Source organism: Astyanax mexicanus, chromosome 16 (genome assembly GCF_023375975.1).
Source record: "Astyanax mexicanus isolate ESR-SI-001 chromosome 16, AstMex3_surface, whole genome shotgun sequence".
In the NCBI taxonomy this organism is placed as follows: domain Eukaryota; kingdom Metazoa; phylum Chordata; class Actinopteri; order Characiformes; family Acestrorhamphidae; genus Astyanax; species Astyanax mexicanus.
In genome coordinates this window covers 12,601,174-12,628,042 of record NC_064423.1, presented here as the reverse complement: position 1 = coordinate 12,628,042, position 26,869 = coordinate 12,601,174, and the positions used below count along the sequence as shown (strand labels likewise).

Sequence of the window (26,869 nt, the reverse complement as noted above, 5' to 3'; positions counted from 1 at the left end):
CTAGTGAAATCTGGTAAATAAAAACACGTCTGTGTCCATTTTTTGCCAATATTAGCCATAGTATAAACGATATTACTACTGGGTCTAAGAGGTTATTTTTACGGAGAGGAAACCGTTAATTACATTCACCTTTAATTTATACACTGTATCCAGAGCTGCTGCTAGCAGTCATTCTGGGGCCGATATTTGATTTTTTAAAAATAACTTATATTAAACAGATTATAATCTGTCTCTGGTAGATATGTCATGCTAAACGAGAACAGTGTGAAATTTTAATCAAGCATATTGTAATGTGATCTGTATAAATGTATTTGCTGTATGTGACGTTGCACGTCCTGTCAGGTGAGTGTTGCAACTGTTCACATTGCATTGATGATGATAAGGGCTCCTGGAGTCCTGCATGCTTTTTTTATCATATCTGTCTGGAGTCTGGAGCCCTGATAACAAAAAAAACAATATGAAGAATTGCATCATCATATGTAGAATTCAGTGTGAACTGCAACTGTTGTTTCAGTCTCTAACAAAATTTCCATATCTTAATCATAATCAGTAAACTCATTACAAGATTATAGTCAAGTATTATATAACCCCTCTTTATAAAACTTAGAACTGATCAAAAAGTGTAACGCTTTATATATTTTTTTTACATTTATTGGAATCTCCAGTAGTAACAAGGAGTTTATTTTTAAGTATTAAGTATTAGATATAAGACTGTGGTTTTAATTTGAAGCTACTACAAAAATGTATAGCAGATCAGGTCGCCTCCCTAAAATCTATTTTAAAGCAATGAGCTTAATATTCTGTAAAGGGAACATATGGCTAAAGTTATGTTTCTGTTGTGTAATACGTGTTATTCTCATGCTAACCACCGTCCTGGAGTACTGCTACTGCCAGCACATCTGATCAACTCAACTTAACAGAAATGATTAACAGAGCTTTCCTGAGGTGAGCTGGGTGTGTTAGATTAGGATAAACAATACAGCATGCAGTACAGGTGGCAGTAGTCCAGTACCAGGACTGAGAATCAGTGGTTTGTAACATTATGTAACATTATGACCACCTCCTATGTTTCTTTGCTGATTATCCATTTTTTCAGCTCCACAGTTTTATAATTACAGACTGTAGCCCTGTATCTGTTTCTTTGCATACATTATTGTCCTCCTGTCACCCTGTTCTTCAATGTTCAAGACCCCACAGAATAGACCCTCACAGAGCAGCTATTATTATTTTTTCAGGTGGTGGTTCATTATTCTCAGTACTGCAGTGAAACTGGCATTGTGATAGTGTGTTAATAGTGTGTGCTGTGCCGACACGATCAGATGATCAGACGCAGCAGTGCTGCTGGAGTTTTTAAACACTGTGTTCCCTCACTGTTCACTCTATTAGACTCTCCTATCCGTCTGCTCAACCTTGTAGATAAAGTAAAGTCAGAGACAGAAGCTCTGAATCTGTTGCTGCACAGTTTACAGTGTTGGACATCCAGTAGTGCCTATGACAGGCTCACACTGGACACTGTACTGACACTGAGGTGTTTAAAGACTCCAGCAGCACTGCTGTGTCCGATCTTCTCATGCCAGAAAATATACACACTAACACACCACCCATAACGGTGTCGTTTCAGTGCTGAGTCATGTGACATTTAAGAAGCGTATATGTAGTGTACTGATACTAAGAATTTTAAGATGAAAAAAGGCTCTAATTTAAAGTGCTAAAATGTATTTATTTTTGTTCTGCAGTAGTGTGGATTACTCCTGTCTGCCCACCTTCGGATACAGACACATCCTTCCATTGACCGGCAGCACAGAGAAGTTCAACGAGATCATTTCCAAGCAGCGCGTCTCGGCCAACAACGACGATCCGGAATGCGGCTTTGATGCCATCATGCAGGTGGCAGTGTGTGGGGTAAGACTGTTTCTGGTTTTGTGTAACTGGAACCCTGCTTTTGTGAAAAAAAGGCATTTTGTGTCCTGCACTTTTGAACTCACCTGGAATTTCCCCCTGCAGGACAAGATCGGGTGGCGTAACGGCTCCATGCGCTTGTTGGTTTTTGTCAGTGACAATGACTCCCATTTTGGAATGGACAGTAAATTGGCGGGTATTGTGATTCCTAACGATGGACAGTGTCACCTGGACAGCAACAATGAGTATTCCATGGCGGGACACCTGGTAGGATGAAGCTACAGTTTCTGAATTGTCATCTTTTAAATTTTGCTGTTTTAACGTTATACAGCTCTTGAAAAATTAAGAGACCACTTAAAAATGATGAGTTTCTTTGATTTTACCAAATTAAATGCCACGATGCATGAAAACATTAATAAAAAACAGGCTTATTCCACCAGATATTGATTTCTGAACTCTTAAAACTTTATGAATATGAACTTGTTTTCTTTGTATTAATTGAGGTCTGAAAGCTCTGCATCTTTTTTGTTGTTTCAGCCATTTCTCATTTTCTGCAAATAAACGCTTTAAATGAAAATATTTTTACTTGGAATTTGGGAGAAATGTTGTCTGTAGTTTATAGAATAAAACAACAATGTTCATTTTACTCAAACATTTACCTATAAATAGCAAAATCAGAAAAACTGATCCAGCAACTGAAGTGGTCTCTTATTTTATTTTCAGAGCTGTATTTTACATCATTAAATGACCGAAATTAATAAAAGTAATAAAGTAATTTATTAGTGTTTCATAAACAGCAACCACTGAAAAAAATTAACCTCTTTTGTACAAAACTTAGCCACCATTCTCTTTTAACCTGGCTGGAAAAGTGTGCTATGCAATAGGCCAGACATCATGTTATGGAGTTATTGATTCAGGACTGGTTTTAATCCAGTATGAATCTGTACTATGTGTAGTAGTAAAGTCACACAAATTAGGAATTAATCCCCAGTCAGTATAATTTACTTTTAATTTCTCCCCCAATTTGGAAGGCCAAATTACTGAACCCACTCTTTAGGACTCCTCTTGTCACTAGTAATGCTCACAACACTACAGAGTGAAGGCTAGCCCATGTAATGCCTCCACCAACAAATGTGAAACCACCCCTGATGCAACATTGTTGGGTAGCCAGTGCATTTGGGGGGAAAGCACAGCGACCAAATTCTAATACACCAAATTCTAATAACAGACACCTTTGTGGAGTTGAGAGTGTCGTGTAACATACCAGAGAGATGCCAGTTGTGCTGTCTCAGCACAGTGAACCAGTGATCCTTTGATTATAGTGGCAGAACCTTAGTTTGCTGGAGCGCCTCTATTAATAACTGTTGAGTTTGTAATCATTTTTAATGTGTACATATAACTGTATGTATAAATGTAATAAAATAATACACTCCCCAGAAAGCTCTTAAGAACCCCATGCTTTCAGGTCAAGCATTTAGTAAGAGTGATGATTATATTGTTTTACTGGTGTGGAAGCATCATCAAAAAAGGGGCTCATGACCAAAATGTACTCAAAATTTACTCATCATCAAAAAATACTTACATCCGGAAGAAAGTGTCGGATTGCAATGCTATTCTAACAGAAGATACAAATTACAAGGAACGGCGCCGAGTGGTCTAGCGGTCTAAAGCGCTGCCACTATGAGCAGGAGGTCACAGGTTCCAACCCTCGCTCATGCAGCTTTGCCATCAAGCTGCCGGCGCTCAGAGGGAGCACAATCGGCCCTGCTCCCTCCGCGTGGGTAGATGGCGCTCTCCCCACATCACTCCTAGGTTGATGTCTGAAGCACAGGGTGTCTGTGAGCTGATGTACCAGAACCGAGCCGCTGCGCTTTCCTCCAAGCGCGCTGTGATGCTGCTCAGCAATGCTGCATCAGCAGCAGCTCCAAAAGAAGCGGTGGCTGGCTTCACATGTATCAGAGGAGGCATGTGTTAGTCTTCACCCTCCTGGTGTTGGGGCATCACTAGAGATAGGGGGAGTCCTAGTGAGTGGGTTGGGTAATTGGCCGTGTAAATTGGGGAGAAAATGGGAAAAATTAAAAAAAAAAAAAAAAAATTACAAGGAACAATAACCGATAAAAAATGTAGACTGATATGAGCAATATTTACACAGAATTGTCTCAGACGTCTCGGGGTGGAGTCGTAGAGGTTCCTAATTGTCTTGAATACTCTCGCACAGTTCCTGCAGATTTTGCAGTAGGGGTGGAGTGTTGATAACACAAAGAGTATTTGCTCTGTGAGAGTTTGGCCTCAGGTCAAACTTGTTTGATGACCCTGTTTGAAGAGACCAGTTCCAGACGTAGGGCGTTCACTGCCCCCTGGTTCAAACTCTGTGTGATGCCAGCTTCCTGTCTGTGATTCAGTCTGTGTAATTTCTCTCTGGTGTTTAGGAGTACCCGACCTTAGGGCAGCTGATAGACAAGCTGGTGGAAAACAACATCCTCCTTTTATTCGCAGTGACGGCCAATCAGAGACAGAACTACGAGGTGAGGTCACGCCCACACAGGTCTTTCAGATCTACGGCTGTAGGTTTCAGACGCAGTGAAACCCGAGAAGCCGCTGAGAGAAAGAGGTAGCGGTGTGTATCAGCGAGAATGGGGTAGATGGTCCGATTGTGAGTGTATTCAGTTCTGTGGGGAACATGCTCTAACACGAACCGTATCTCACCCAACATCTATACCAGGAATGCGACCACGTTTTCTTCTTTGCTTCTCTGTACAGACTTTGTTTTTCTGCTTTACCTCATGGCCTGTTACTCAGTGATTATATTTTAGACTTATGAAATGAACTGTGAAATATTTTATACTCTTTATGAAATTAATATGTAGTGTAAAAGTTAGGAGTAGGGGTGGGCGATATGGCCATAAAATTATAACATGGTATAAAAGGATATTTCTGTGATATGGGTATATTCTTAGCAATATGAAAAAATATTATTAATTTTAATAAAATACTAATGCAACAATATATGTGTTAATTTTATGTAATTAAAATAAAATTAGCTTCAAACATTCAATAGAAAACCTTTGTGTATTTTCTAAAACAGTGAAATATAGCAAAAAAATTAAATATCATACTTTTATGAATACTGCTATTATCACAATATGGATTTTTAAAATTACAGTATTATTTGTCACAATATTTTGTGCACGATATAATATGGCACACCCCTTTTTAGAACTGAATCTTTGCAGTTGAACTGGATAAAGTTGTATAAATATGAATAATGATGAGTAAGTGCTTATTTAGAGTAATAATAGCTGGGATTGCATTCAGGCACTGGATTTTCTACAAAGTCAGTAAAGGAAATGTGTATTAACCAGATTTTGTCATCAACTATTGTAGAAATGTCTGAGGAAGACAGTCTGAAACAGTCCAATACAGTACAGACTTAATTCCCTTATGCAGTAAATAGTTTAACTGCAGTGATGTTACTGAATATAACTTAAATATATCAGTGTATATACTTGTACACAGTCTGTGTTTCACATTGTGTTAAATAAGTGTTTCTGCTGCTGTGTTTCATGTGGCCTGTTACCCTAAATGTGCCCACCTGTGGCCTATGACATCACTTGAAAAATGTGAAATTGGAAAATTACTAAATTGGGCTGGAAAAATACATGTCATTTAAGTATGGAAACATTTTCCCAATGGGTTTCTTCTTTTCAACACATAATCCACATAAAATAGGGGGTGTTGAACCATTGTTCAAATTTGAGGCAATATTTCATTGTGATAAGATGCATCTGTTCAATATTCTGTATGTTCAATATGTTTATTTGTTTACTCCCAATTTCTGTGTGTTCTATTTTGCACTGCTTATTCTTGATTTTTTATATTATCCATGATCAGCTGTAAATATGTATGTAAATATTGTTGTCAGAAATTGGTCAATTGGGGGTTCGAATGCCGGTCATGCAGCTTGCCATCAGCTGCTGGAGCCCTGAGAGAGCATAATTAACCTTGCTCTCTCTGGGTGGGTAGATGATGCTCTTTCCCCTCATCACTCCAAAGGGTAATGTCGATCAGTCCAAGGCATCTGTGAGCTGATGTATCTGAACCGAGTCACTGCGCTTTCCCCTGAGCATGCTGTGATGATAAATATAAATATGATTTTTTTTTTTTACTACAACAGTTATTAAAATTTTACATTATATTGCCTTGCTTACAGTATCGCAATATATTGTCCTATATAAGTCCTGTATCTTGATGCATATTACAACAGTTTTCAAACTTTTTAGTTGGAGCCCCCTTTTATGGCTGGTATGTTTCACTACGGGCCGCACCCCCGACCCTACATGGGGTAAAAAACAAAAATTTCAGGTTTTGCAACATTTCTCTGTGATTATTTTTATTAAGGCACATATTTTTAAGATATTGGCAAATCAGGTTAATAAATTAATAAATAGATGAAACGGAAAATAATGTAATATAGAAGAGTTAGAACTTCTTCCATATTTTCTGTGGTCCTTTTAGTGCCACATTGCGGCCCTCGAAGCAATAACATATCACATCACCAAGTTCTCGGCAATTCTCAGGTCTAGATGTTACCAGCTCTGTTTTTGATCAGAAAGCTTTTGTAAAACTTTATTTTTTTAGTTACCTGTTGTTTCCTTGTTCACAGAATTATGCTAGTCTGATTCCGGGAGCGACAGTTGGGGTTTTGGAAGAGGATTCCCGGAACATTCTGGATCTGATCATGACTGCATATAAGGTACGGTAGCGGTGCTGGCCTGCAGGTCTGTGTGAGATTTGTGACAGTAGTTGAAGGGTAAGTGTGCAGTATTAATTAGGGGGCTGTGAAAAGGAAGTTGTAGAGACGTAAAGCGTTAGTCCATAATCCGCTGAATCAGCTGAGCTGTGGAAGGCGAGTGTGAGCGCTGTGTGTTTTATCTTTCATCCCTCTCTCTCTTTCTCTCTCCTCTGCAGTTCTCTCTCTCTCTCCTGCACTTCTCTCGCTCTCTCGCTCGGTGTCGGGATGTTGGTGAAGCATGCCTGCACTCGTTTCTGCACTCGCTCTTTCTCTCTCTCGACTGTTTGATGTTTCCATCTACCACCCCCCCACCCCACGTTCCTCTGTGAGCTCTCTCTAATAACTTGCTTCATCTGAATCCTCCGGAACTGAGCCGCCCTGCACCCGTCTTGCACCCACCCTGCACCCGTCCGTCCCACCCCAGACTTTACTGCAGACGGTGTACTGTGTGAAACTGGTCTAATGTTTTTTTTAAAGTAGGATTATAGCTATTAATATTTGTCATACTTTATGGTGACATTAAATATTGTTAATTCTTAAGATCTCTGTGGAAAAATACACCTGAAATTATTTTTTTTTATTTATTTATTTATAATAGTTTATTATTTAGTTAATAAAGCAGTGACTGAATATGAAAGATATAACATGTTGTTTCCAGTAACTACTGTAAATTATACAGTATCTACCATGGTTAGGCCTGTCACAGTAATTACATTATCGACTTATCATACAATAAATGGACTTTACCTCAATAATATTTAATATAATAATAATTTTTATATTTTTTTATATATTTTTTTTAATAATAATTAAACCAAATTTAATCATGAAATCTACTATTGCATTTATTTGTATTTTTTTCACATACAGCAGTGAACAGTATTTTAGCCAGTGACGCTAAATAACCAATTCTTTAATAACTTTGACTCAGTAGTCTGTACTGCAGTAGATGATGAAAAAAATATATTTTCCAATATATGATTCAATATATATATATATACAACATATACATACTCCCAAATGCTTTTCCCATGCTGAATCCGCAGCAGAAAATTCAAAAATTGAAGAAGATTGGACACCACTCGTATAATATTCAATGTATTTATACCCATAGGTGCCCGATTCTGATCAAAAGTTGTTGTTTTTTTGTGGAGTTCTTGTAATGAAAACTTTGTCCCCAACTTCCACAATAATCTCCCCCACCCAACGCACAGATTTCTTTTTTGTAGCAGTTCGCTTGTGGTGAGAACGTGATCTGGTCTTGATCTGATCCAGCTATCAAATTTACTTCTGTTTAATTGAGCTAAACTGCTGAGAAGGCACAGTTTAATCTAACATATTAGCCAGATAATATATATATATATATAGTGCTATGAACAAACACTGTCTCTGCTGCTCCATGCTGTTTACACATGCAGAAATGTGCAGCATTCGCTGCTCGCAGCTATAAGAATGCGTTTGCTGCACAAAACATCTGTGCTGCACATCCCACTGAAAACAGCTGCAAATTTTCAGCTTTCTGTGCTAATGCAGCTTTATACTCCACAGATATACACAACCTTCTTAATGAACAGAAGCGCTTATTCTGTTACCGTATGCACCTGTACTCAAAGGAGGTCAGATTTCGGCAGGGAGGCACAATTTGGCTACCTAGAAACCTAGAAAAGCAACTTGCCAAATTGACAACATGCTTCATCGTTCTACAACATAATCAGTGTGAAGTACAGTATAGGGAGACTCTGCCCTCATAAGTGATGATGACAGGACCTAGTGGCGCCCTTTGATGTGCTCTGCCTCTAAACTGCAGTGTGAAACCAAATCTACCCGGAGTAAATATACAGTATACAATGTAACAAACACATGAAGCTTTGCGTCAGACTCTGGTCCAAGCTTTCAGGTGTGAAAACGAGCTAAAAAAGAAAAGAAAAGGTGTTTTCTGCTGTTCCTGTTTAGAACGGAGGGCCTGTGTGAGAGCAGTCAGGTAGAGGGTTCACCTCAGCTCTCCTTTACCTTCAGGGTAAAGCAGCATATCTCTCATTTCTCAGTAATGACTCACTAACGGCTCACAACGCTGCCAACATGACGGCATATTTGAGTCGAGTCAGTTAGACATTGATTTAGATTGGCCCGGATCCAATCAGATTTGTGAGAACTGTTGTAAAAAGTCATTCTTTCAGTGTTACAAGGAAACTGTTCTCATAGTGTTTACTTCATACTACACTGTCTAATAGTAGGCTAATACTGATGCATTGCATTACAGATTAGTCAGTAAACCCTTGGAAATGACTTGAACCCTATTCACAGCTGACATTATCATGCAACCAGGGTTATCCGATTATAAGGGTCCGGCACAAAGTATAGAATGTATGTAGAAGTATAAAAAGTAATCATAATCCAATCACATTCTGAGGTGATCAGAGATGCGTATTGTACCACATTATTATTGTAGTGTGAATTGACAAACCGTCTTAATAGCACTTACATTATTAATGTCTCTGCCCCTGCCAGAATGCGATAAACTTACCGTCCACCATCCGCACGGGTTAGCTACAATAACAAGCCAATGAATATCCATGATTCTTGTGGCTGGGGCAAAGCCAAACTAGCTCCCTTACCTGGAATTAGGCTGAGGAATCCATCTAAAGAAAACTATATGACTCTTACCGTAACCGGCCCCGCCTCTTCCTCCACACAGATTATAGTCAAAATAAATAGTCCACGTTTAGTTGTTTTCCATATTTTTTAGTCTATTATTCAGGTTTTGACAGTAGCCCACCCTACATCCTCTGCAGTGCTAATATCTGCTCTTTTGGACTGGTAGGAGCTGAGGTCTGAGATTGAGCTGGAAGTGCTGGGAGACACAGAACATCTCCAGATGTCCTTCACTGCTCTGTGTCAGGATGGTACAGTGCAACCTGGGACCAAACGATGCACAAATGTCAAAGTTGGAGACACAGTAAGCTTTCCTACTGCTTTTTTTTTACCATACATCTGAGATTACAAAACAAAATACATAAACATTATTATATAATGCTATATAAATGTTATTTATAAGTAATAATACCTACACATTTTAACCCTGTAAATAACTTGAACATTTTTACTTTTAATATGAAGAATGTAATCTAACAAAGATTAAATCGTTTGTTCATTGTTTTTGTTAATACTACCATTTTAAGCATAAATAGAAATAGAAATACATTTCATACTAAAGCTAACAGTCAGACAGAAACTTGGTTGATCATCTCTTTTACATTAAAGTTAATTTCATAATGTTGGCTCTATATTTAATAGGAACTGTTGTATTCAGTTTAGTTATTTGTTATTTACTAATATAAATGAATACACTGTAGTTTTACAGAACTACTTAAAATATAAAAGTAAAAGTAATGTAAGAGGAAAAATGTCATTAAGAACAAAACCTTAGGCCATACCACATGAGCCTTAGTACACTACTAAGTGCGATCTGCTGTTCTCAGGTGGCGTTTAACGTGACAGTGGAGCTGGCCAGCTGTCTGGACAGTCCGCGGCGCTTCTCCCTGCGGCCGGCCGGGTTCCAGGACACGCTAGAGGTGGAGCTGGAGTCACTGTGTGTGTGCGAATGCCATCGGACCGCCAGGCCGAACAGCACACACTGCAGCAACGGGCACGGGGCACTGGACTGTGGCGTGTGTGCGTGCCAGCCTGGATTCATGGGGCCCAGGTGTGAGTGTGACGATACTGAAGGCCAGATTAGCGACTGCAGGTGAGAAAGAGGAACACGGTTCTGTTACTAGAGAAGTTGCGTAGAGTACACTGAACTGACAGACCACAGTACAGCTAAGCTTCGTGTTGTTCCGTACTAAACACAATACATTTAACCCATCAGCTGATGCACACGGCGTTCCTGAGCTGAGCTCAGAGCGTTAAAAAAGGAAACTTATAGATCTCAGGTCTGTAGAGAACCTGGATTTTATTTTAACTATCTAACGAAACCAATCCTTGTTAAAATAGACTAAAAAAATACAATTTAACACTTACTGATCTATGTAAGTCTGGGTAAGTTGAATTTACTTATAAAACTTATAATAATAATTTAAAGAAATTACTTTATTATGCATAAATTTTAGATAAATTAATTAATATTTGGTGGAATAAATCAATATTTGGTGGAATAACCCTGTTTTTAATCACAGTTTTCAGGCATATTGGCATGTTCTCCTCCACCAGTTTAACACACTGCTTTTGGATAACTTTTAGTCACTCCTGGTGCAAAACTTTATGCAGTTCAGTTTGGTTTGATGGCTTGTGATCATCCATCTTCATCTTGGTTATATTCTAGAGGTTTTTAAATTGGTAAAATTAAAGAAACTCATCATTTTTAAATGGTCTCTTAATGTATCCAGAGCTGTACATTTGAATGTGATGTTGAGTTGAATCAACGTATAATAAAAATGTGGAATAGCCCGTCAGTGCTGCACTGAGCTCAGTCATAGTGCAGAGTTTAAGGGGAAATTTCCAGTTTTCTGCAGAGTTCAGAGTGTAGATGTATAAATGAAGTCATTGTGTTTTAATGTGAACTGGTTCACTGTAGAGTAATCTACTGATGATCACTGCTGGGAAATTATTTCAAAGTAGGACAGACAAAACCAGCCTGAAACGTTGCTAAATGTCACTAGATGACCTAATGCACTAATTTGCATATGTGTCATTTCATCACGTCACATTTGCATGCTGCCTAGGATCACATGGTATCAGTCCTTTTCATCTTATTATTTCTGTCCTACTCTCAGTATGGGATAAACCAAGAGTGTAGAGTAAGGTAGTAAAATTCACAAAATTCACAAACTCTGTAATATAATAGATTGTTTTCTTTGTTTATACACATTTAGATGCAAAAATTGATCAGACTTATGTACCACAAATGTTACCATACAGTGTGGGGGGATCTGTGTTGGTCATGATGAACAATTAAAAAAAAGGAACAAAAAAAACAGTGAAAACTAGCTATGACTATGTTATATGTAAATAGATTTGATAGCACTTGATAGGCATCAGGCAGTGGTTTCATAACTGAGGATGTTTTGTGAAGAAACTCTGCTTCCCTGCTATCAGCCCTGCTATGAACAATTCCGTAATTGTCTCTAGAACAAAGAGGAAGGAATTCATATTTACCATTGACTCTCTATGTCACTGCTGACATTATTGCAGTATTTAGTATTTCAGTTTATTGCTATTAATCCAAGTACAGAAACTAATGTGAATTAGTTGATTTTAGGCCTATTTTAGCTTGATAACGGGCGTGTCATTGTGTCTTTGGTATCGTAAGGATGCAAAAAATGCACCTTGCCGACTCAAAATGAGGTGTGTTTTGGGCATAATGTGAGATAAATCAATCAGTGTGCCATTCTCTTTAAAAGCCAGGTGTGCTCTGACTTTTGTGGATTGGTATCTCAGCAGAAGAAAATGAGCTGCTCGTTCACGCTGTGAAGGTGTACAGGCAGATGATTTATAGGAAGAGCAGTGTTAAATTATTTTGTCTTCTGTTCACTATTGTTGCGCATGTGAAGTTCATGTGTTGCCAAGATAGCAATGAACGTCTGAAGGTTGACTGTTATCTACAGGGGTTGGAAAAAAAAGAAACTGAAACACCTGTCATTTTAGTGTGGGAGGTCTCATGGCTAAATTGGAGCAGCCTGGTGGCTAATCTTCATTAATTACACATTGCAGCAGTAAGAGCAGAGTGTGAAGGTTCAATTAGCAGGGTAAGAGCACAGTTTTACTCATAATATTGCAATGCACACAACATTATGAGTGACATACCAGAGTTCAAAAGAGGACAATTTGTTGGTGCACGTCTTGCTGATGCATCTGTGACCAAGACAGCAAGTCTTTGTGATGTATCAAGAGCCACGTTATCCAGGGTAATTTCAGCATACCTCCAAAAAGGACAAACCACATCCAACAGGATTAACTGTGGACGCTGTAAGAGGAAGCTGTCTGAAAGGGATGTTCGGGTGCTAACCCGGATTGTATTCAAAAAACATAAAACCATGGCTGCCCAAATCACGACAGAATTCAATAAGCACCTCAACTCTCCTGTTTCCACCAGAACTGTCCGTCAGGACAATAAATTATTGTGGTCTAAAACCAGGTGTTTCAGTTTCATTGTCCAACCCCTGTACAGTAGGTTCTAATCAGTCAGTGGTGCACCTGTGTTTTCCTTTGCCAAGATAGCAATACGTCAGAAATGAACCTGAACACACCTCACTTCCAGACCACCATGGCCATCGGCATTGATATATTTGTGAGCGTCCTTGCTTTTTAAACAACGCAGGCAAAAGGTGTGAAAATAGACTCTTTACAGGGTGTGAGGTAGCAATGAGCTTGGGGGCAGGTTTTCAAACTTTCAAACTTCAAACTTTCCTGATCCAATGTGTGTGTCCGTGTGTGTATTTGTTACAGGCCGGAGGAGGGTGCGGAGATGTGCAGCGGGCAGGGCGAGTGTTTCTGTGGGCAGTGTGTGTGCCACCCGTCCAGTTTCGGGCGTGTGTACGGGAAATACTGCGAGTGTGACGACTTCTCCTGCCTGAGGTTCAGAGGGAAACTGTGTGGAGGTGAGCAGATATTCGGAAAACCCAGCGCAGACACAAACGCAGCGCAGCCGACTGCAGGGAGGAGTGTCTGATCTCTCAGCCGAGAGAGCGTTAATGAAAAAACAACATCCTGCTAATTACATGCCATCCTGACAGTACCCCCACACTCTGTAATGATAGTGGGAGTGTTTCTGCGGCGCAGTGTTGAGTGTGATAACAGATGAAGAGTGCTGTAGGTATGCAGATCAGTATCAGTTTATTTACCCTAGTGAAAGTAGAACTGCACAATATAAAGCATTATTATGGCAGTGCAGGCATGAGCAGTGGGCACACCGCAGGATGTGTAGTGTCATGCCAGGCAGAGTTAATTAAATGTTACAACATTTTTGCTGCTTGATACAAACGGAAACTCCACACTATTTTCATTTAACATGACAATACAGTATCTACTGACTTACAGATATTATCTTTGCAAGATCCAACAATTTACTACTGTTCTCGATACACAATGCATATTATTAACTCTCTATGGCATGAGTTATGTTTTTCGAGAGGAAAAATATCATTTTTGGAAGCTTGTGGAGTCCCTGTGGATTTTGAGTCAGGTGTTTCATAGCAAAGAAGTACCTTAAAACATGCAATGTGTCTAACTGCAAAAAAGCCAACAAAAAATAAAAACACCATTTAAGCAAGTTTACAACAAGAATGTAAGAATGTACTAAAAATATAAACAGCTCAATATACGTCTTTATATATTCTCGAACGTATAAGAGACCACTTCAGTTTCTGAATCAGTTTCTCTGATTTTGCTATTTATATTGATTTTACCAAAAAAAAACTAATGTAACTAAAAAGAAAGATATATGATAACAAGCCATCAAACCAAGCTGAACTGCTTGAATCTTTGCACCAGGAGTGACATAAATGTATCCAAAAGCAGTGTGTAAGACTGGTGGAGGAGAACATGACAAGATGCATGAAAACTGTTATTAAAAACCAGGGTTATTCCACCAAATATTGATTTCTGAACTTTCAAAACTTTATGAAAATTAATGTTTTATTTGCATTATTTGAAGTCTGAAATCTCTGAATCTTTTTTTGTTATTTCAGTAATTTCTAATATTTTCAGCAAATAAATGCTCTAAGTGACAATATATATATATATAATAAAACAACAATGTTTATTTTACTCAAACATATACCTACAAATAGCAAAATCAGATAAACTATTTCAGAAACTGAAGTGGTTTCTTTATTCTTTCCAGAGCTTTCCAGAGCTTAATAGTACTGGATTAATATATTGGATTTTGTATACTGTATACATCGATCAAGCATAACATAATGACCAATATAAATGTGTCTGAAAATGAGAATGGATCAGAAACTTTTAAAAACATACAGTGCATTTATTATTAAATACATATTAATTAGCTTATAAACAGGGTCTATAAATACATAGCATGTATAGAATAGTTTATTAGCTTAATGAATTGTTCACACAAACCATAAGGGTAGGTATTAAACTCTAATAACTAAATTGAATTTCTTAAAAAAAATATATAGTCTTTATGTAACAACTTTTTTAACTACCGCCTGTCGGTTTTGATAATCTGTAATCAATCATTAATCAATCAGTCAACCTTTATTTTGACTTGAGGGTACATTGGAGTGGCCCTCATTTTCAATGTAACACTCAGAGCATTTACAATAAACATGGTTTAAAAAAGAAAAAGGTTGTAACACGTTACAATAATGGTACAGTAATTAACAGTACTTACAACTGAATAGCTCATCTAATTATTTATTGACACTATTTAAGACATTATTAATCATTTTAAAGTCATTAACTAAATGTGTTATTAATTACAACATTCTTAAGCATTAGAATTGAGTAGTGTTTAATATTGTCTTAATTAGTGTCAATCAATAATAAATCCTTATTGTAAACAACAGGGGAAAATAAGCAAGATAAAAGCATTTAATAAGAAACAAATTAGACACAACTTAAATTAAAAAATGATAAAATTAAGATAATGTTATAAAAATAATAAGTTACAGTAAGTATATAAAGAAGGTAAAATGAGAATTAAAATAAACAGGTGTAAGAAAAGTAATAAAAGAAGAAAACAATGTGGAAATAAATGATAAAGTTAAAACAGAAAAAGTAAAATGAATTAAAAAAAATAAATGAACCTAAAAGTAACTATTAAATAAACAAAAATATATAAATAAAAAAAATAAAAATAAAAACAGGACTAAATTAAATGGTAAAAATAAATAATTTAAAAGAAAAACGCAAAAACTAAATTAAACTTTCAACATCACCAACAGTCAACATTTAACACATAATTTCAAATCTAAAAAAAAGGTTAAAGTTTTCAAATTCAGACTCTTACACCAATGACATTTCAGCGTTTGTGTAAATGGCTTATGACTTAATGTCTATGTTGTCCCCTGGTGGTCTGAGCCCCTGAACACATGCCCTGTAGGCCCTGTCAGTAAACCGGCCCCCTGCCTGTAACTGCCGTTTTAATCAACAGCGTTTATGATGAGTAATGGGACTCTAACGCTGTCAGTGACTCAAACCAACAATCTGGTTCAAACCCTGAGGAAATGCTCAGAGCTGCAGGTGACAGGTGAGACTGAGTCAGAGAGAAGCTCCTGTCACGAGAAGCCAGGCTGTTACACTTCTACAGGTTAGAACACAAAGTGATGAGTTCACTGGAAATACTGGAATTATTAACCCTGAACTCTTCCAGCTCATTTCTATATCATATCTTTATCATATCTATAATATGGGCAGATTTTATATTTCAGCTTAGTATTGAATTTTGTGTTTAATGTACTGTAATAGAACAGAGAGTTTACTCAGCACCTGGCTACTGTCCTAAAATATCTGAATGTTAATGCATTTTTAGTAGTAACCTTTTATTCTGTATTTTTATTATTTTTTATTATAATTTATTCATACATGTAAGCTGGCAAATATACAGCTCTGGAAAAAAATTAAGAGACCACCTCAGTTTCTGAGTTCAGTTTCTCTGATTTTGCTATTTATAGGAATATTGAATAAAGTGAACATTGTTGTTTTATTCTATAAACTACAGACAACATTTCTCCTAAATACCAAAATAAAAACATTTTAATTTAGAGCATTTATTTGCAGAAAATGAGAAATGTCTATGAAGTGAACTTTGTGCCAAAAGTTTTACGTAAAAAAATTAAATCTGCAATCAAAATGAATGAAAATCAAAAAGAAAAATTGTATGTTGCAAATTCAAAAAAGATAAAATATCTAGAAAATATATATATTTAAATATACTTGGTTACTTTATTATCCTTTGCAGTTATTTGAAAATTATTTCAGTTTGGATTTTGGCAGTCTTTGCTTTTATTTTAGTTTTTTTGTGAATTTTTTGTGTATTTTTTGGATTTTTCTGTTAAAGACTTTTGCTTCTGGAATCTCACTTTTACTTCTGCTTCAGTTTTTTGCTTCTGAGTTTTTTGGCACAGTTTGCATGGGTGGGCGGGGCTAAGAAGAAGGCGTTTCCCTTGAATCTTCATTGGTCAGCTGGTTTTGGACTGACTGCTGGTGCCCTAAACCTTAGTCTGAGCCACCCCGCCAGTTTTAAGCAGTTTCAAGCGTTATGTTTTAATGTTATATTTATTCTTTAAGCAAGAGCTTAAAAAAGCTCATGTTAGCAAGGTGTGCTAAATATTCATGCTCAAAGTATGATAGTTAACTAGTCAGTGTAAGATAGCTAGTTACCTTAAAAATAAAAGTATGAATACACACATCCCTACATGTGCTCTGTATTCTACTAAAAATATGTAGCCTACATTACTGTGTTTGTGTTTTTGTGTGTGTGTGTTAGGAAATGGCAAGTGTGACTGTGGTGAGTGTGTGTGTAACAGCGGATGGACGGGAGAGTACTGTAACTGCAGCTCAAGCACCAAGGCGTGTGAGTCAGCGGACGGGTCAGTCTGCAGTGGACGGGGGAAGTGTGTGTGTGGGAAATGTGTGTGTTCTGTTCCTGGAGCCTCGGGGGATAAATGCGAGAAGTGCCCTACCTGTGGAGACATCTGCAGCAAAACCAGGTACACACATATACACACACATTCCGTATGGCATCCTGCAGCACATTTACCAACAGATGTTACAGCTGGTCATATAGATCCTGCTCTACACTTGTTGCTACACTACACTGGTTGCTGAAGCTGGCATCCTATCTGGTCCCATAAATGCTGGATTGGTGATAAATCTGGTGATTCCCCTTTTAAAATCTGACAACTGGGCAAAAATCATAGAGGCATGTTTAGCATGTTTATCTCTCACTAAGAGGTGCGCTACCCAGTGGTAACCTCTGAGAGAGCTTTTATAAGGCAGCACGGGAAGCAAAAGTGTCTAATCAGATCAAACCTGTAATAAATGCATGCTTTATTTTTTAAACCTCTGGAATATAATCAAGAGGAAGATGGATGATCACAAGCCTTCAGACCAAGCTGAACTGCATACATTTTTGCACCAGGGGTGGCTTAACGTTATCCAAAAGCAGTGTGTAAGACTGGTGGAGGAGAACATGCCAAGATGAATGAAAACTGTGATTAAAAACCAGGGTTATTTCACCAGATATTGATTTCTAAACTCTTAAAACTTTATGAATATGAACTTGTTTTTTTTACATTATTTGAGGTCTGAAAGCTCTGCATTTTTTTTGTTCTTTTAGACATTTCTCATTTTCATGCAAATAAATGCTGTAAATTACAATATTTTTATTTGGAATTTGGGGGAAATGTTGTCCGTAGTTTTTAGAATAAAACAAAAATATTTATTTTACTCAAACATACACCTATAAATAGCAAAATCAGAGAAAATGATTCAGAAATTGAAGTGGTCTCTTAATTTTTTCCAGAGCTGTATCTGTTAAGGTTCAAACATTTTTGGCATGAGAGATATGATCAATAACTTTACGATTTTTATTGACCCATTTATTTACAGTTTTTACATATTAAGTAAAGCACTGCAGGGGTTATATTGTGTAAAAAAAATCAAGAGACAGAAGTGGAGCTCTGAGGTAGCACAGCTATCTAAGTTATACTCATTTCAGTCCCAAAAAATGACTCTTGTTTATAGCATAGTCTGGGAGACCCAGAGAGCATAACTGGGTTGGATGGTGGGTGGCCCATCGCAGAACCCTTTGTTAACCAGTGTGGGCATTTGTTCGCTAATACAACAGAACTGACAAATGTGTCCAGCTGCCCAGTGGTACTTCATTTAGTGATTAGATGCTTTAGCTACCATCATGTGACTCAGGAAGCAGATTTTAGTCTTCACCATCCCACACCTTCCTGTCCCGGTTCTTTTCCCTGTTTTAGGCTAGTATAAAAGCCTGTCACAGGTTCTCCATATCTCGTTTCCTCCCTCCGAACGCCCCGCCTGCTCACCTGTCACTCACTCCCTGATGTAGAGATATAGAGAAGAATGGGGAAAAGCAGCTGAAAGTGTCCCAACGTTTCTCCTTACAGCATAAACAAAACCAGCTCCTCTCCTGAGAACTCCAACAAGCTCACCTGCCTATGTGTGTGTGCGTGTTTGTGTGTTTCTATGTGTGTGTTTGTGTGTCCCACAGGTCTTGTGTTGAGTGTTATCTAAAAACTGATCAATTCTCAGAAGAGTGTGTCCACAAGTGTAACAATGTTCACACCACTATCAGCAACTCCACAGGTAAGTGTGTACATCTTCCTCACAATCTGACTGTCCAACACTGTGACTCGCTGACACTGCTTTTAGTTGTAACTTAAGAAAATGTAAAGAAATATGGCGTCACATCAATGTCAAAAGTCGAGGGCGCAAAAATACCAGGTAAAAAAATTAACCAGCTAGTTTTAACATTTTACATGTGTAAATGAACTTCTTGTGAGCACAAAAAAAAAACAACAACAACAACCACACAGGCACAGACAAGGAACACCTGGGAGAGTAATGAGGGGGCGGGGTTACACATAAGACAGGCAGGGATAAAAGGAGCACATGTCATGGAACACAAGACAGGAAAACGAGCATATGGAGCCAAAACAGGGAGAAACACAAGACAGGCACATGCCAATTTGTCTGGCATATTGTGTTACACATGTATTACACACTAATTCTGTATGTGTAACTCAATATATTTTCAAAATAAGTATTAAGTGTTTAATCATTTATTGTTCCTGGTAAGCTTTATCTTCTTTCTGCATAACGTTGCAGAATTCTACAATTCCTTCTGGATGCAGTTATTATTTTGATGATGAGTTTTTATGATATTGTTCTACTTGTCTTCGTATTTCTTGTTTTGCCTGCCCCCCCCCCCCACACACACAAACACACACACACACACACATACACACACTCCCTTAAGATTAGCCTATTGACACGCTACAAAGAGCTACATGCCCCTCCGCCTGTTGTCTAGACGAGGCTTTTGTTGAGCTTCATTGAGTACAAGACCCTGAAGTGTCTCGGCTGGAACCCGGCCTTTATACTCCACAGAGTCCTCAGCCTGAGCAGTGAGGTGTCGGTCAGGCTGCGTCTTTAGTCTCCCGCTGAGAGATACAATAGAGACACACAAAGCAGTGTCATCTTCTGAAGAGGACATCACTGCAAGCCTGAGAGGAGCAGATCCAGATCATTTTACCTGAAACAGAATAAAAGAGTTATTGTTCTGTTTTGCTGGTGTAATATCAGCACTATCAGCTTTACCTGCACAGGAATGTTACAGCATAAGAACAATATTATATTCTGCTCTGGAGGCTGCTGTGGAAATGTGACATATTGGGTCTTTCTTTACAGATTAATTTCATATAAAGCTGATGTAATAGAAAAGAACTGAATCAGATCCAGGACTAAAGCCTCCTGAAATCCCCAAGAGACATGGCACTGGGCCTGTCACACTCATTTTATTACCAGTGTATCACACAAATTCCTGTATGGACAAGACACCAGTATTTTAGCCAGTTGTACAATGTGCAATGACCTGTGATCAATTACGGTGCAAGGGGAAAAAATGAATTTTCTAAAAGTGGCATGAAATTGTCTTAAAATGACAATAACAAATTGTATCGCAGTTATTTCTGGGTCAATATACAGCTCTGGAAAAAAAACTTAAAATGATGAGTTTTCTTAATTTTACCAAATTGAAAACCCCTGGAATATAATCAAGAGGAAGATGGATGATCACAAGTCATCAAACCAAGCTGAACTGCTTAAGTACTTGCACCAGGAGTGATTAGCATAAAGTTATCCAAAAGCAGTGTGTAAGACTGGTGGAGAAGAACATGCCAGGATGCATGAAAAGTGTGATTAAAAACCAGAGTTATTCCACCAAATATTGATTTCTGAACTCTTAAAACTTTATGAATATAATAATTAAATAATTAAATAAATAAATAATATAATTAAGAATTAAATGCAAATAAATTGCATTATTTGAGGTCTGAAAGCTCTGCATCTTTTTTGTTATTTCAGCCTTTTCTGTTCATTTCTTATTATCTGCAAATAAATGCTCTAAATGACAATATTTTTATTTGGAATTTGGGAGAAATGGTATTGGTTTATAGAATAAAACAACAATGTTCATTTTACTCAAACATTTACCTATAAATAGCAAAATCAGAGAAACTGATTCAGGAACTGAAGTGGTCTCTTAACTTTTTCCAGAGCTGTTTATAATCAAGCAAGTAAGTGTGGTTAACAAATCATCCCTCAGTGACCCTCCATAGTTCTTTTAACGAGTGTCAAATATTTGGATACTTATAATTAAATTTCTATTACTGTAAATATTTAAATATTTTCTCCAAGTTAAGATTACTCTTGTCCTCAGTTCCATATAGTGGAAATAGAATAAGCAATTAGCAGAAATACTTTTAATGAAAAAAGAGTGCAGGGGAGGATGGATACTGTGTGTTAATGCTGCAGCCAGTGGCACTGGGAGTCAAAGCAAATCTATAGAATGCCCAGATATTTGCCTCCCTTTTTCTTTTTTATAATTTTGAATCTGAAACAGAAAATTAAATAATTTGCTAAAATATTAAACAAATGTTTTCTTTACCCTTATAACTTTGAGAAATCGAGTAAATCTTTTATTTGTGTCCAAACAATTGCAAATCACTGAACACATAAACACATTCAGCTCTATTTTCTCTTTTTTGCAGAGTTTGAAGCGAGTCGAGTGGTTGCCTGTACTGTCCAGAGTGAGAATGAGTGCTTCATCTCCTTTAATTTGGTGACGGGTGATAAAGGGAACACTGTGTACAAAGCTTACCTCGGTAAGATCCACCGTCCAATCTGTGAAAAAAAAAAACATTACACAGGAAAATCTTAGCATGAACGTACATTTACATTTCTTACCGATAAAGTTTTTTTTATGAAAGCAAAAATAGAGTTTCTATGGCAACATTTAAAGAACCCTTTGTAGTGTACACTGACGTTTCATGTCCAGTGACTTTTGTCTTGTGGGTAAAGAACACTGGACTGAGCTGTGTGAGCTGAATTTGGATGTGATGTCAGTGGATAACCCATTTATGTGACAAATCTGGAAGTAATGTTTCAATTATTTATTTTTTTTGCTCCTGAGTCCGAGTCATTATCTGCCCATACCGAATCACGATCCAATACTTTGTCAGTGCTGAAAAAAAGTAAAGAACACATCCAATTTGTTACTTAAGCTGTTTTTTTTTATTATTTAATTTTATTTTATTTAATTATTATTTAAACAGTGGTACAAAAAATTAAATTTTAGCACCAAATAAAAAAGAACTAAATAGTCATGTAAGTAATTTCCATTTAAATAGGCATATTTTCTTAAATAAACCAACTAAAAAATGTTAGACAACAACAATTCTGTAATTAATCATGATAATTTTTTTAAGTGCTGATATTCCCTGTATACTTGGGAGGGAGAACAGTGTACTGTTGTTTAGGCCTGGCAGAGTAGACTTAGACTAGACTTTTTTTTACTGTATTTTAATATTTCAGGCTTGTTTTGATGCTTTTTAAATGAGAATATTGTAATGTGCTGGGTTTAAATGAGAGCTTAAATTGAGGAAATAAAAGCCGTATCTTTCCACCTGATTCCGATCCTTTGAAAATTACCGATCACATGATCAGATCGGGAACATTCCTTATATCTGGTGCTATTTCACCTTATATTATATCTGGTTAAAACTCTTTATCTGTGCCGGCGCACAGAGGGAGCACAATTGGCCCTGCTCCCATTGGGAGGGTAGATGACACTCTCTCCCCATCACGCTTGAAGGTGGCGTCGGGCGGCACAAGGCGTCTGTGAGCGGATGTATCAGAACCTAGCCGCTGTGCTTTCCTCCGTGCACGCTAGCTGCTCAGGCAATGATTCATCAGCAGCAGCTCGAAAAAAGGGGTGACTGTCGGAGGAGGCGTGTGCTCGTCCGCATCCTCCTAGGGTCGCAGGTGCCACTGGTGATGGGGACGCACAAAGGGGTGGGACAATTGGATAACCAAATTGGGAGAAAATGGGAAAAAAATCTGAAATAAAATTATTATCTGGATGTGTTGCAGACTGTCCGCAGCCCCCGAACATCCCAGTGATTGCTCTGGGTGTGTGCATGTCTGTGCTCACTATTGGGATCATCCTGCTGGTGGTCTGGAAGTTCCTGGTGTCTGTCCATGACAAAAAAGAGGTCGCCAAGTTTGAGGCAGAGCGAGCGAAAGCTAAATGGCAGTCAGTAAGTAATTTAGTCCAAAACGTGTCAACAAAACTTTTTGAACTCTTTTTGAAGCTGCATGTGTTTAATTGATGAAAATGAATCTATTGTTTTATTATTTTAGTATATTCATTATTTATTTATTTTTAATTATGTCACATTTTTATCCTCACAGGGAACAAACCCACTGTTCAGGAGTTCAACGTCAACCTTTAAGAATGTGGCGTATAAAAACACTGTCCGACCGAAGGTGGATATATACTGACGAGCTGTCTGTCAGTTTAACTTAATGTACAGAATGTAGACTACTGTGTGTGTGTGTGTGTGTGTGTGTGTGTGTGAGAGAGTGTGTGCCTAAGTGTGTTTGTGTGTTTGTGTGTATTTCTCTGTGTGGGATTTTTATTTGTATTTCAGTGGTTTATATATTTTGTTCATGTTTACACCTCAGAAACATGCATTGGACATTTTTTATACTGTAAATATAAGTGCTGCTAATGGTTTTTAAAAAATCAAGATCAGTCAGAACCTGGAATTATTGGGATTTTTGTATTAGTATGAGTAAAAAAAACATACAAACAGTAAAGTAGTTTAGAGTAGTTATAATTTATTATTAGAATTGGCCTAAGGGAACACCTCTTCCTGTAGTTAATGTCCTTTTATTTAATGTTTTTTTGGTACTGTCATTCTGTTTGTACTGCTCTCTGGTACTGAACATGGTTCTGTAACACTCCAAACTGTTCTTCCACACACCTTTTATATATACATCTCTGAAAAATATTGAGAGACCACTTCAGATTCTGAATCAGTTTCTCTGATTTTGCTATTTATAGGTATGTGTTTGAGTACAATGAACATTGTTGTTTTATTCTATAATATACAGACACCATTTCTCCCGAATTCTAAATATTGTCATTTAGAGCATTTATTTGCAGACAATGAGAAATGGCTGAAATAACAAAAAAAGATGCAGAGCTTTCAGACCCCAAATAATGCAAAGAAAATAAGTTTACATTCATAAAGTTTTAAGAGTTCAGAAATATAAATAAATAAATATAAATAACCCTGGTTTTAATCCCAATTTTTATGCATCTTGGCTGGTTCTCCTCCACCAGTCTTACACACTGCTTTTGGGTAACTTTATGCCACTCATGGTGCAAAAATTCAAGCAGGTTGGTGTGATGGTTTGTGATAATCCATCTTCCTCTTGATTATATTCCAGAAGTTTTTAATTTGGTAAAATCAAAGAAACTCATTATTTTAAGTGGTCTCTTACTTTTTTCAGAGCTGTACATATATATTTATTTGTGCAATGTTCTGTGACTTGATTCCAGGTCTTAGAAAGGAATGAATTCATGGCACTGCTACAGGCAGGGTAAAACCTGGTGAACATTGTGTGTAGTAGACGTAACACCATACCACTTTCCGTACCTTCAGTATAACCTTAATAATACTTTATTACAAAACTAAAGCACTTCACTTCTGCTAGCGTCTAAAAATAGACTAGCATCTTAAAATAATGAAACACTTTTAACGTTAACACCACAGCGTGAGTGTTCACTCTTTTAGACCTGGTCTACTACAGGATTTGAGATATACTTAGTTGGGCTTGTCCTTAGAAATGAATACAACATGTACGCGAGGTGTTGAAAAGCAAAACAGGTAGAGGAAGCCCTTGATTGAGTCCTTAATGAATGTCCCTCTGCCAACAGTTCTCAGTGCTTTGCGCCTGCATTGTTTCAATAACAACAGTGCTTGTGAATATATCTATGCTGGTGAGAAAGTGAGGTGTGTTCAGGGCAACTTCTGGTGTATTATAATTTCTTAGTATCTTAATAACGGAAAAAACAGGAAAACACAGGTGCACCTTCAGCTTTACAGCATGAAGGCGCTGGTCAGTGCTGAGAAGCGCTGCGCTGTTAAAATACCAATCTGCCAAAGTCAGAGCACACCTGGCTCTTAAAGTGAATGGCAACACTTGACACACTGACTGGTTTATTTCATGTTTCGCCCAAAACACACCCATGATTAGTTAAGAGAATAAGTATGTGCCTTTTGCACATTTCGTGTCACCCAAAACGTACTTTTGGCATTCTCGCGATACAAAATACACACTGACACGACCTAAATGAAGCTGCACGACGCACTGTTGACGGCTCGCTTATAGATCGCTAAAATATGCCCCCTGGAGCTACAGCCAGAGCATGTTTTATAACAAGCTAACAAACAGGGTTTATAACAAGCTAAAAGATTACATAAAAAAGTTTACGTATTATGTCTATGGTGCTAAAACATTTGACATTGTTCTGTATCAGCTCACTCAAAAGCGCCCTCTGGTGGTCCATCGAACCCGAGTCAGATCTTTTAAGGGGGCATTCTCCTCTCTAGAGATTCTCTGGCGGAAAGAGCATGTCAGCCAGTAATGCACTGTAACTGAAGCTCTTCATGTATTCCTCCGCCACATACAGGTAACCTAGCAATGATGCAGCGCTTACAAGCCAAACATTTTTATCAATATTAGAAACAATTTTGGACAGCCATCAACATTATTCTCATCATGTAGGATGGAAAAAAGGGAGCAAAGTAAATAAACTGGGTCAAAACAAATAGGTTGCAGCCATTGTTTTAAAGAGGGGCTAGGAACATCTGCATGTATGAAGCCTCCAAAATCACACACAGCACACACAGGCAAGTACGTAAACCAATACGTTCACAATGCAGCCAGTTGTCTATGTGCACGCATGGTCAAAATAGCAAAGCAAGTATATACTAATACGGGCATTTATGTTAATAATAGCCTAGAACTTAATAATAGCAATTTCTGTTTTTAGGTAATGTGTATTTATATTGTCAGATTGAACTATGGCATAATTAGTGTACTGAGTGAAGTTCCTAATAGGGATGCACTGACATTAAATATCATGGGAGGGAGAACAAGACCAAACAACATGAAACATTTGGTTAAATACTAAATACTGAGTGTATTTTTTGCAGGTTTTCTTTCATTTTGCTACTTTTTGTCATTGCATAAATTAAATAGTCAAAACAAATATTACTAAACTATCACAAAAGACATATGAACAGGGTACAAAATCCTTTGGTATAAATTATTTGGTTTTGTCTGAGATTTTTGCATCTTTAGCTGAATATTCAGTGTATCGTTATCTCCTCATTTTTAAAGTTTTGTTAAACAGCGTATTTCACCATCTTGACACGAGTGACCGCTTCTTTCACAAAGAAGTGAAGAAAAGGGAATCCACAGAACATTAAAAAAACAGACACCAGCTTATTTTTAATGTTTTAAATGAGTTTTTTTTATTTGTTACTCACTGCTGTGGAACAGTGTGATTCTGACTGTGATGAAATGTGATGTTACTGTAATCAGCTCCTGCAGGTCTGAGGAACACTGGAGTGGACTTGGTGGTTGGGTGGGTTCTGGTTTTTGATTTTGTGTGATGTGTGTGTTTATTTTACACAGGTTTATGAAACTGTTCTGTGATTGGCTGCATGAGGCTGAGCCTCATGCTGTGTTTTTAATATTTTAAGTTCACTTTTGAACTAATGTTGGAATAAAGTTGGAGATTTTGGCTGGGTCAGTGCGTGCCTCCTTCTGTTTATTTGTACAGATTGTGATTGGTACAGACTGGTATTTTTGGCAGTGTGGGCAGTTTGCCAGGTCCTGCTAGGAAATGAAATCTGCATCTCCATAGAAGTTGTCAGCAGAGGGAAGCATGAAGTGCTGTAAGATTTTTTTGGGAAACACTGCACTAACTTGATATAACACCAGCAGATGACATGTCTCTCCAAACCATCACTGATTGTGGAAACTTCACTATAGACCTCAAGCAGCTTGTGTGCCTCTCCACTCTTCCTCCAGACTCTGCTCCCT

General features: G+C 37.5%; 1 protein-coding gene across 1 annotated transcript in view; it reads left to right on the top strand.

Annotated features, from left to right (window-relative positions):
• The window catches only part of itgb6 (integrin, beta 6), a 39,985-nt gene extending 13,409 nt beyond the window's left edge, over positions 1-26,576 (top strand). Inside the window, exons 6-17 of the mRNA XM_007237337.4 lie at positions 1,737-1,902; positions 2,005-2,166; positions 4,329-4,424; positions 6,563-6,652; positions 9,513-9,647; positions 10,171-10,436; positions 13,136-13,287; positions 17,142-17,364; positions 18,897-18,991; positions 21,457-21,570; positions 22,838-23,004; positions 23,159-26,576. Of these exons, the coding sequence (XP_007237399.3) occupies positions 1,737-1,902; positions 2,005-2,166; positions 4,329-4,424; positions 6,563-6,652; positions 9,513-9,647; positions 10,171-10,436; positions 13,136-13,287; positions 17,142-17,364; positions 18,897-18,991; positions 21,457-21,570; positions 22,838-23,004; positions 23,159-23,248 (1,756 nt within the window). The 3' untranslated portion in view covers positions 23,249-26,576. The remainder of the gene's footprint in view (positions 1-1,736; positions 1,903-2,004; positions 2,167-4,328; positions 4,425-6,562; positions 6,653-9,512; positions 9,648-10,170; positions 10,437-13,135; positions 13,288-17,141; positions 17,365-18,896; positions 18,992-21,456; positions 21,571-22,837; positions 23,005-23,158) is intronic.
• Positions 26,577-26,869: the final 293 nt, after the last annotated feature.